This window comes from Pseudorasbora parva, chromosome 17 (genome assembly GCF_024679245.1).
Source record: "Pseudorasbora parva isolate DD20220531a chromosome 17, ASM2467924v1, whole genome shotgun sequence".
Classification (NCBI taxonomy): Eukaryota; Metazoa; Chordata; class Actinopteri; order Cypriniformes; family Gobionidae; genus Pseudorasbora; species Pseudorasbora parva.
In genome coordinates this window covers 7,991,604-8,003,924 of record NC_090188.1, presented here as the reverse complement: position 1 = coordinate 8,003,924, position 12,321 = coordinate 7,991,604, and the positions used below count along the sequence as shown (strand labels likewise).

Sequence of the window (12,321 nt, the reverse complement as noted above, 5' to 3'; positions counted from 1 at the left end):
AAAAACAACCCAAGTTGAGTTGAAAATGGACAGACCCAGAAATTGGGTTGTTTGAACCCAGTAAATGGACCTATTCAAACAACCCAATTTCTGGGTTTGTCCAACTTGTGTTGTTTTTTGTCAACCCAACATTTTTTAGAGTGTACAGAGCTCTTACTTGTACCACCTGACTGCTGCAGATTAATTTCTGCGTTGATAGTGTTGACACACACATAAAGGGTTGTCATCTCGAAATTATGGTTGCAACATGGTGTGAACGTAGCCTAAGCTTGTTGTTATGGAGGTATGAAAATACATATGCTGACAGGCAGGTAGGACATTGTATCTTTGGACGATTGAATGGACATTTTTGGTCATAAGACTTCCACAGAAAATATATGTGCATGTTTTAATGTTTATAACAAAAAAATATATGTTTATAAAAAACATTTATTTAAATCAAACCTACCCTACATTTAAATCATTCAAACAAAATCAAAATAATAGAGTTGTTGCAATGCAAATATGAGATGGCTGCCCAAGACTCTGAACTAATACATGATCTGTGATTTCTCAATAAGGATGTTTAAATAAATACTCCTCTGTACATACATGGCATATGTGTGGTAAATGGGAAATATCATGCTGCAGTGCTGTGAAGGACCAGTGTCTCAGCCGTTGGCTTTGATCAGTGTGAGGCGGAGGTATCGGACTGTAAACCAGCGCGTAAGAGGAAGGTGATGCTTATCTTATTTTGCCTTGAATTTTGAATGTAGTAGATAAAGGTCCAGTGGACATAATAATGCTAACATTGTCCTCTCTGGACGTCCCTATACCCTTATCCCCTTCAAAGCACTTCCACATAGTGATGTCACAATGAGTTTGATCTCTCAGTGTGCCCCTTGGTCTCAAAGCATGCCAATGAGGGTGTGAATCAATGGCCACATTCTGATGGGATGTCATATAAACTAACAGGCACGCTCTGTTGCAAAACCTATAGTGAGCTGTTTTATGTTACTACACCCAGAGACAAGAAAACAAGAAAATGGTCAAATACTGCATCTAATACTTGGTTTATATCGCCACCTGCTGGTAACAGCACCTTTCTTCTTCATAACACAGGACAGTGTCTCCCTGTGGTAAGTTTATGTAAATCCCAATAGCAGGTACATTAGAGTCACTGTCTCCCACAAGCTTCTGTTTCTGACTTCAGCAATGTCACTGTTAAAAATCTCACAAAGACATCTCTGAGTTTTAATGTGAAAATAATATATTTTACATACATAAATATTAAGGCCAAAATTGTTATTTTCAATTATGATTCTCATTAGAATCTGATAATTCTAATACAGAATAATCAGCATAAATCATTACAGTTTATAAATGTATATAGTGTGTGTGCGTATTCACATTTGTATTAAATATTGCCCTTTTGTGCTTGATAATCATGAGAATTGGGGAGCAAAACATCATACAGCTCATAAAAATACAATTAATTTGCTAATAAAAGATATAATTCTTTCTTTCTTTCTTTCTTGACCCAGAAAGGATTTGTGAGAATAATTTGTGTAGATGGTTGACTTGAAAGCCTAATCAAACCATCTCACATTTTATAACATTGATAAAACATTGTATTTAGACTAATCTTGATCAGATTTGACATCCTCTGGCTTACTCATAGAAAGGATTGTTTGTTGTATATTTTTGTATCGCTCCCTGTATCTCACTTCCCCTCCCACATCCTGCGGCTGACAGAAGTAAACGTATCCAAGCTCTGTAGGGGAAAGACAGTGTGGTGCAGTCTGACTTTACCTCACAGCGCCACTGCAGGGATGAGGGCTCGATCCATGATGCTATCTGGCGCCTAGCTCACTCATCAGCACACATTTCCTGTGTAGTCCGACGTCACACAAAATGCACATGGATTAAAGATAATCTCAATATAATGAACTCTGTTTGTTGCGTAGCATGGTTAACGTTTAAAAATATATAGGCTATTATTTCAAAATATAAATATGTATTTTTGTATTGTTTTACCTTGAACTTGTGCATACTAGACATGCATTATGTTATGCCTAAAATGCCAAAACCTCAGAAATAGCATGGTAGGGGTATGCCTACTCTTTGTTAAGAATTAAAATGTTTCCACAGTAGCTACTTTAGTTGATCCTTTTTGAGGTGTTTAGGGTTCTGTAAGTCAGTCATTGTACGCAAGAGGGCGCTAGTGGCTAATTGTTCAAACGAAGTTTGATTACCTGTTTAACTTATGAGGATAAAAGTGCAAAACACATATGCCTATAAAAGGTATAGACCTAACGTTTAATGCGGATTAAAAATATAACAATTTATATACTTCAAATTGGTGTTTGTTTTAAATTAGTTCTTGTTTATTCGTATTTTTTCTAAGGCACAAAGCAATCTACCTGACCACAAACGATTATACAAATCCTGCTAACTCAATAGCACATGAATATTAATTTGTTCATATGCACTTTGTTATTGATTCACTTCTTCGAGCGTTTGATCACGTAACCTTATTAACATTAATATCCTAGACTAGACATTTAACAAAAAGAAAGATGAGCAAAGTCGATGTCCGCCAATCAGCCAGTGAGGGGGCGGGGTTTTCCACGGTCAGCGTGGAGGTGGGCGGGGCTGCTTTATACACCGCCCCTACAGGTACTATACACTCATGCGTTTAGTCCAAACACAACTGTTGTCTCACACTGGGACGCACATTGCACAGGCTCAGTCACATTGTGGATCTCATTATTTTCCTCGCCTCTGTGGATATGTCTAAACAGCACGTCTGATAATGTCGGGGAGAAAAATACCTGGGTCAGGTGTGCAGAACGCAGCGGCAGGAATGGACCGGGGACGTACAGGGGAGAGGCTGCACGCAGCGCTGGCCGGACTGCAGGAACTGCATTTCCTCCGGGACAAACAGAGTGCCATGGTGCACTGGGCTCTGACCCTGAACAGAGAGGAGTCCGATACATCAAAACATGAGAACGTGAGCACCGAAGAGCTGAAACTGGAGGCAACGCTTACCCTGCTAAAACAACAGCTGGTAAGTGTTTTATTAATAAAGGCAAGTTGCCAATAATTATGATTCCCGAATGTGGTTCATTTTGATCACAATTGCAATCACACAATGAGCAACTAAGGACTAGAAAAAGTTATTTTATAACAGGCAATTGCGGGTAGCAAATGTATGGTATAAATGCATATTTAATTTATTTTACTTTTCATTTAATAATACATCACTCAGTTACTTATTCAAAATTGGGATTTGTGTTTTCCAGCTGGGTCACAATTGTGACCATTGACATGTTCAAATCTCAGTTAAAGCATTTTATTAACATAAAACACAATCAATAATCTACCATTTATATAATTCGCATCACATCTGTATTATTTGGATTACATTCGGCTTGCTTTTATGGAGCTTTTTGACAAAGATGTCATCTGAGAGAAGCAAACTGGATTAAACAGCTCTAGTCATATGACTGCTGTATTTGCACCAGCCAAGTAAAAAATGTCCATGACATCAAGACTTCTTTCATTTATAACTGAAAAAACAAACAAACAAAAAAACATTAAAATACATGAATGGCTCGTCAAAGACCCTTTAGACATAAACCTTGTTTACAAATATAGGCTCAAATGTGTGAATATATCTTATGTGATCATTTTGGGTGAATAAAAATAGATCTACCAGATGTTTTCTGAGATTTAGTCAGTTCTTTTACATTATTTTGTGAATTTCCATCAGCAAATGGGAATCTTTGCATAAAACCTACAGTCCTGTGTGTTCTTACTTATGAATACATTCATTGGTGTATTTTGTGCATGGTTTGGCAGTGCGCTTGATGACTGAATCCAGTGCTGAATCACAGGCACAGCTGGAGGTCATAGTGAGGGGTCATAAATCAAGGGCTCTGAGGGGGGCCAGTCCGTTTCTGATGATTAACCCAATTTAATGAGAATGGCAACAGAGGAACTGTGGCCCGGTCGGCGACACAGATTTGACCCCACCGCTGATGCATGTTTGAACCTTTTGGACTTTTGTTGAACCCTTCTAATACTCGATGGTCAAAGTGACTCTGGTCTATAGACATATCAGACTGGCAGTAGGGCTCTTGCACCATTTAAATGAATCCTAAATGGCACAGGGAAATTGCATATAAATTATATCATCTGTAGTAAGTGCTCCGTTAATGTGGATGTATGTGTGCACTAAGATATTCTCTCTAAAAAGAAAGGATTCCTTAGTCAAATGTCTAGGAACTCTGAGAAAACATCTGGCGGACCTAACTTCATATTTATCCAATTGCCAGTTCCCAGATGCAAAGGAAACCCTTAGTTATAATATTTAGGGTATTGTCACTAAGGATTTTCTTAATTTAAGTGGTTTGTTGCAACCGGTTGCATTATCCACACAACTATAGATTACAGTAATACCCTCAGATAAAATTGGATTAGTGATCCTTATTGTTCTCTTTCACTACCTGGCAAGCGCAAAGACGATAGATTAAAGTATGTGTGTAGTCAGAGTTTGGCGCTGGTGTGACTCTACTTTGCTGGTTTGGTTTGTTTACAGTCAACCATTATAGATGTTCTGTATTTGGCATGTAATTTCCTCGTGGACCTATACATTTGGTTTACACAATAGTGTGTGCTCCTCTGCAGGAGAGAGTTTAGTCATCTTACAGCACTTCCCCCAGGCTACCCTTTATCCTTGCCTAGTTAATAGTCAACCGCTGTCCTTCTTTATTTGCTTCCTCCTTCTGTTTTTTTTCTCTCCTCTTGTCTACATCGTATACCAGCAGGAGTCATATCAGCCATTAAATGCCTGGAAGCATAAAGTTTTCAATGCTCTTCTGTGGTTAATTTGGAATGAGAATGAATAGTAGCTTAACAAAAACACTTCAGATAGTTATATTGTGCTTGATTGACTTACAATTTATTCTCAAACTCTCAGCTTATTATTTGTTGCATTAATAAATAGCCTGTTGATTTTATATACAACTCTACTCATGTGGTTCATAAATGTACTAAAATTGTGTGATGCATCAGATACCTTGTATTGTATGATAAGTGATGTATTTGCAGTTGCAGTCAGGATGCGTTTGCAGCAGTTGTGTTGCATGCTAACATAATGTGTGTTGTACCTGCAGACACGTCTACGCAGACAGGATGTGGGATTGAAGACTCATCTCCAGCAGCTAGATCAGCAGATCAGTGAGCTGAAACTGGATGTGTGTAAAGCATCCACTGAACACCTAGAAAGTGACAGCAGACCCAGCTCAGGTGACTAAACATACATATTCACACATCTTCCTTTTTCATTTAGAGGTGAAGCGTCAGTGCAATTTCTGCTCCATTTACAACACCAAATAGAATCATAAACTGTTTGTTTGAATGGCCTGAAGGAGCTGGACATACTAATATTGATGAATTACACGCTTCCCCATTAAAGACTTTATTTACACCAGAATTTCAACATTTCATTTCAGACATCAAGCATTTTTTGTACAGAAATTAACTTTGTATTGCATACTTATCTCTTTTTCCAGGGTTCTACGAGCTCAGCGATGGTGGTTCAGGCTCACTGTCCAACTCTTGCACCTCTGTCTACAGCGAGAGTCTCTCCTCCTCATCTCAAACAAGTTTGCTTCCACTTCTCTCCAACTCATATGTGCCACATGTCCGTAATGGTTTCAGACAGACCGGTGTGTCCCGCCGTTGTTCTGCTGATGAGAGCACTGGCCAGTCTGATGCACCACGTTCAGGTGTGAAGCTCGGTAGCAGCTGTATACGAACAGCAACTGCTCGGGCAGAAAAAGCGAGACAAAGACCTGTTTCCACAGGTGAGCATAGATTTCTGCAAATTACTATGGCATGTACTATCAAGATATGTTTTTTCTTCTTGTAGTCACTATAGTCATAACCAGCTTAACATCTGAAATGTAAAGTGCATCATCTTGATGCTATCTTTCTTGGGTTTGTCTTTCAGGGGACCTTGAACGAATGATCACACCTGGTTTTGGCTCCTTCAAATCCACTGATGTGAAGAGCTCCAAACCCTGTGCTAGCCTCCAAAACCCCTCAGTAGACCCCAAATATCAGAGTAACCTGGTGTCTAGCAGTGGGACAGAAGTGTACTGTTACCCCAGTCCATTGCATGCTGTGGCCTTACAAAGCCCCATCTTCAGTTGCACCGGTGATCAGGGAAGTCCAGCAGCACTTGATGGAACGCCTGAAGTGGGTCTTGAAGAGGAAACCCAAAACCCAAACGAAGGGTTCACAAACTACAGGTCTGCTGGATACATCAACAAGCTACTACAGCGAAGCTCCAGTAAGATAAGCCTGTTAAACGGCATAAGAAAAAACGATACTGCTGGCAGTACACAGGAGCAAAGACCCAGATCCCAGGAAATGACCTACAGACAGCGGACTGTTCCTCAACTGGTGGGATCCATTCAACAAATAACAATGCCCTTAGAAAATGCACTGGAGACTGGAAAAACATCTCCAGCACTAAACTTCAATCAGCAACAGAAGAACGCACCTGGTTTGGAGCCTAATTTAAAAGCTATTGAGGTCCAGACATTGTGCCATGACACACACTCAGCACCTTCCATGGCTCTCCAAAATAATTACTTTCCCATAAGGAATGCCACAGGCAAGACTAGTGCAATGTTTGAAAATGGACATTTAGAAAAGGGGAGTGGACATTTTCCCAAGGAGTCATCTATGGTCCCGAAGACAATAGAGAGGAGATCAAGTTTTACATTCAGAAGAGAGGATGGTAGAGCTTCTTTTGATGATAAGGGTGGTATACCTCAGTCAGAGTTTGTCCATGCACAGTTTGTTCCTGCAGGGTCTCAGAGGGTGAAAATGCGTCAGGCAGACAAGAAAACGAAATCTGTAAAACTGAGAAAGAAGAGCTCAGAAAAATCGTCAAAGAAACAGCAGCAAAAACACTTATCTCGAGAGCTCAACAACAAAACCCGAGCTGACTTGAAGCAATCCAGCTCATGCAAAGGGAAAGTGACAAATCTGGAAGAGTCACTGATACATTCTTGCTCAGATTGCAGCTGTAATGGACATTTCAACTCACACTGCACCCAAAACAACCCTCACCTTCAACAGAGCCAAACCTCCAAGTCCACAAAATCCCGTAAAGCCCCTGAACCTGTGCACCTTCCTCTGGATCAAGCCAAAAAGAAACCGAGTTCTAGGAAATGGCCTTCCGCCTCAGAGATCCCATTGCACCAAACTCTCCACAACCAGAGATCCAAAGAAATGTTGAACTCTCGAAAGGTGTCTATGGTAAGGAGCGTCAGTGCCAGACCTCGTTCCGGTCAATGGGGCTGTCCTCCACGGGCCCTTCCTCACTCGCACTCTACCTCCTCTTACTTCAGTTACTTAGAATCTAGATATCCGGCAGCGCCAGTCTCCAGCCGCTACCCTCCTCGTTGTGAGTCAGAGTTTTCGGAGTATTCTGCAGAGTGTGCGTCACTCTTTCACTCTACTATCGCAGCAAGCAGTGATGGAGAGATAAGCAACTACACCACGAACCGTTTTGGGGACAGCGAGTCCAGCCAGGGCTCTCAGACGGCCTCCGACTCAGACAGCAGTCTCTCTCTGGATGAGGAGGACCTGTTGGAGGAAGAAGAGGAAGATGAAGGGGGTTTAGTGTGGGCTCAGGCTGCGATGGGGACCACGGCAGCTGGCTTTTCTCTTCAGCAACACCATCGCTCAGAGTCAGCAGCCTGTCGCATCAAAGCTTCCAGAGCACTGAAAAAGAAGATCCGCCGCTTTCAGCCAGCATCACTCAAGGTTATGACTTTGGTGTAGCTTTACCAAGGCTTCAGGTGGATTTTGTCAAGTAAACCTTTAGCTTCACCTGAAATTTGGGACTTGCATGGAGCCCTTTTAACCAAACTGAAAACTGTTCATGGTTAATTTTCACCTGTAATCCGAACAAAAGTATTTGGAGGCTTCAAATCCAAAAATATCACATGCTATAATGTACACATTTGATCACTGAGCTCAAGCTAACTTTACCCAAAACATGGCAGTAACAAAAGTTCCATAGATTGAATAGGCAACTCAACTATCACAAGACCTGAGTGATTCTGTCATATTTTGTGCTGACAAAAATGTACTTCTCGACAACACCATCATCCTCTGTTGATATGTATAGAATCTGTACACTGTAAATAAGGTCTTTGAATATCTTGTAATCAAACTGATTTTGGTACAAAACTGTACTTTATGTAATTCAATAAAAATCTTTTACATTTTCACATTAATTTCAGCTATGCATCTTATTTTTCTCTCAAAATAAATATTATTTAATGGAGTTTTCCTACTTTCTTATTCACATTGTCCATTTTAAAATTGACAGAACAGAACAGAACTTTTGGTATTGAAGGGATAGTTCACCTAAAATTGAAAATTCTCTCATTAATTACTCTCTCATGTTGTTCCAAACCTGTAAGACTTTCATTCATCTTCAGAACACAAATTAAGATCTTTTTGATGAAATCTGAGAGCTTTCTGTCCCTCAATTGACAGTCTACATAACTACCACTTTGACGATTTAAAAAGTTATTAAAAAGATGCACGTTTGAGCTTCCGCAACAGCCAGTAAGGTTAATTCTCGTATTTTGTTCTTGAGCTTCAGTTAAGCTTCTGTGTATGCTTGCTTATCATATAAAGCGATCATTTCTCTTCAATTTTTTTTGACTAAACTGCTAAATTAAAATGGATTCGTTTTATGACCTCTATCTCTTATTAACTAGTACATAGTGCACAGTACAAAAATCTCTCAGATTTCATCAAAAATATCTTAATTTGTGTTCTGAAGATCTTACGAGTTTGGATCAACATGAGGGCAAAATTTTCCTTCTTGGGTGAACTCTCAGTTTAAGCATTTAAGATTCCATTGTTCCACAAGAGTGTGTTTGTATATGTGCAGGCTTTTTATCCATGCAAGATCAGATCCTTACACCAAACAGGAGTTCCATTGCTTTAAATTATTCTCTCAATGATATGGCTTTATCTGAAAAAGTTGACAGCTCAGAGGCTACAAGTCTGTTAATGAGGTGAGGTGAGGTGGGGTGGGGTGGGGTGGGGTGGGGGGTATTAAAGCAACAAGCAGTGAAAGATGAGCATTAACACTAAGAAGAATAGATGTCATCAAAGAGTGGACAAAATCTTAGAATCTCTATTAAAATTCCTGTAGTGTCACAGAGGTTGGAATGTTTTTTTTCTTCTGAATAGACTCAAAACAGGTGAAGACCAGATGGTCCTTGGGCCCCTGGATGCGTTTTATCTTTGCTAGTCTGGGTTGAAAGGAGCTTAACTCTCTTACAGACTCTAGAATTTCATCAACTTTTACTTACAATTTACTGCACTGCTTGGTCTTATTGCCATGGCAATGCACACACACCCCTTCAACACAACTAACCATGTATTTTAAAACTGTTTCTGGCTATAGGAAGTGGATTTATATGAGAATCATAATTTACAGCACCTGTTAAACTAGCACTGTATTGAAATTTCTCTTAATTTGTCTCCACCATTTTCTGTAATTAATTGCAATTGACATTCTTTGTAGCATTTATTTGCAAACTATATTGTCTCAATTGTCTCTATTTTTCTTGTTCTTCTATTCAACTATACACAGCCCTCTTAACAGAGGTTAATGTGTAATGTTTCATTTCTTGTGGAGAGCCAACAGATCAACAAACAACTTTAATCATGTTGAACTATTAACTTGCCTTAAAATGCAACACTTATGGCACAAAGTATTGAAACATTAATTATAGTGCTTGCTTGTTCCATTTTAAGATAAATAGTAATTCCCTCTAAGTGCATAGCATCATAAAACCCCCAAAATCATGTGTCATAATTGTTATTGTGTCAGACAGAGTTGCATCTGTGACTGAGAACATCAAGCAAATCACAAGATTAAAGAGAGAGCATAGGTCACTCTGTTTTTCTTTGACACTGGGTCAAGGCCAGCTAGTCTGACCCTGTGTTTGCATTCACCTTCACCAGCTGTCTAGCTGGATCATCTCACACTCCCTGATGCCTTACAATAGAGCTAGTCAACAGGTTCAACATGGAGGTCATGACCATACTCTCCCAAACCTTTCTTTCCCAGCTTGGCCTCAAGCCTTGACCTTCATTCGCTTTTAGTTGAATAAATGAATTGCATTGTATTGGCTGCATTTGCGCCTTGTTTTAAATCTAAGCATGATTTATTAGAGTAAAGCAAAGCAGGGATGCAGAGATGTTATAATCAACAGTGGACAAAAATGTACTTAACTCGTCCAAGTATGTGAAAAATTGTCCAAATATATTTGGTTACATTGTTTGCGACAAACACTAGTTCACTGCTTATTTTTGTCACTGTGTTTGCATTTTGTAATATTAAGCATATAACATTGAGCTTCTGCAAGGACCAACAAGGTTCATTCTTGTTACGCAGCACATTTGAGCTTCAAGAACCAATGAGGTTCATTCTTGTGTTAAGCAGCATGTTTGAGCTTCTACAAAACCATTGAGATTAATTCTCTTGTGTTACACAACACATTTTAGCTTCCTCAAGAACCAATGAGGTTCATTCTTGTGTTAAGCAGCACGTTTGAGTTTCAGCAAGCACCAAAATAAATGATGCCAACTTGATAACTTAACTTGAAAACACAACCTTGACCCACATCTTAAATATGAAGTCACAAATTCACACCACTTCCTTTCTTGAGAACAGTGACTATCCCTGCATGCCTTTTTAATTGTGCTGTTCACTTAAACATGCCCATTTAATCACGCAAGATCTATTCAAGCAACACAAAAGCATGGATAAACAGCTTTAAAATCTCTGTTTCAGATTTTACATGCATGATCTTACATCAATTATGTTTAATTACTTGAGAATTAATATTAAGGTCTTGTAAACGCCTTAAACATTGTCCTTTTATCGGATAAAAGTTAAATGGTCTAAGCAAAATCTGATTGACACCTAGATTTGTGTACAACAATTTCTCTTGTGTAGGTTTTGACATCAAAACCAGAGAGAAGGTTTAATGTAGCAAAATTGGATCAATAAAAATCCAACATATGACCACTCTCCTGTGAATGAGTATAACCTGGGGATTTTACACTCTTCTATATTGTAGAATGAACTCTGAGGATGAGAGAAACGGGGAGGAGAAACATCGAAAGGATCAACACACATTAAGAGAGAGAGAGAGAGAGAGAGAGAGAGAGAGAGAGAGAGAGAGAGAGAGAGAGAGAGAGAGAGAGAGAGAGAGAGAGAGAGAGAGAGAGAGAGAGAGAGAGAGAGAGAGAGAGAGAGAGAGAAGTATGGCATGAAAAACATACCTAAAGGAAGTTAGACATGCGGGACAAAAGATAAAGAAACAGACAGACGGCTGGAGTAGTTGTGAATTTTGGCTCTCCACAGGAGGCATATTACTCTGAAGGGTTACTGCTGTTATTAGGGATCTCATTATGGCTCAAGTCTTCCATCCACAGTCAACACCCACTGGGACTCCAGCCTCCACTGACCTGGACAGCCTTTGAAAGATTTATCCACATGGATGACTCGGTGGTTTAAACATGAAAGATGATTCCTTAGAGATGATTCTGATGCTCATGTTTAAACTGGTACCATACAAGACTTGAATATTTAAAGATGCACAATGCTCAAACAATGCCCAACGTACTAATAAATGTAACACCTATAGGGGTCCAAAGATTATGTATAAACCAATGTTTCCTGTAGAACGGTACTGGAATATTTGGCATCAATGTTTGCTGATAGTACTGTGTTGTTTTTAGTTTAAAAGGGTGCTTCTAACTGCTCTTTGTCAATGTCACATCTCTAATACAATGTTAACGTGACAGACAAGTGAAACAGGGTTTTTAATGGGGGATGAGAGATAGAGAGAAACCACAAAGGAACAGTGGCCATCCAACAGACGGGTGATAATTACAGCCAGGATGGAGGGAGGGAGAAAAGCAGAGAGGAGAGGGGGGATGCATGGGTCTCTGCTTTCTTTAAGTGATGAGGTAATCCTCAGTCCAAACACACGGCTGCCCACTGTCATCTGTGTCACAATTCACTGAGCTGTCCCCCTGTTCAACAGATGTCCCCGTCTAGCAATGCTACAAGTCTCTCTCCATTCACGTGGCCTGTAATTTCGTGCATGCACAGAGCATGAAACTTGGCCATTGTTGTATTTCGGTGAAGCTTAACAAGAAGACATTTTCATACAATTCTGAAAACCTTTTCATACGTAGATGCATTTTGAGGTTTGT

At 39.7% G+C, this 12,321-nt stretch overlaps 1 protein-coding gene across 1 annotated transcript; it reads left to right on the top strand.

The window, feature by feature from the left end:
• The first annotated feature begins 2,667 nt into the window (after positions 1 to 2,667).
• Positions 2,668 to 8,303, top strand: dact2 (dishevelled-binding antagonist of beta-catenin 2). Its single transcript, XM_067421051.1, has 4 exons — positions 2,668 to 3,049; positions 5,160 to 5,292; positions 5,559 to 5,852; positions 5,999 to 8,303. The coding sequence occupies exons 1-4, from the start codon at positions 2,795 to 2,797 to the stop codon at positions 7,843 to 7,845; spliced, it is 2,529 nt and encodes an 842-aa protein (XP_067277152.1). The 5' UTR covers positions 2,668 to 2,794; the 3' UTR covers positions 7,846 to 8,303.
• Positions 8,304 to 12,321: the final 4,018 nt, after the last annotated feature.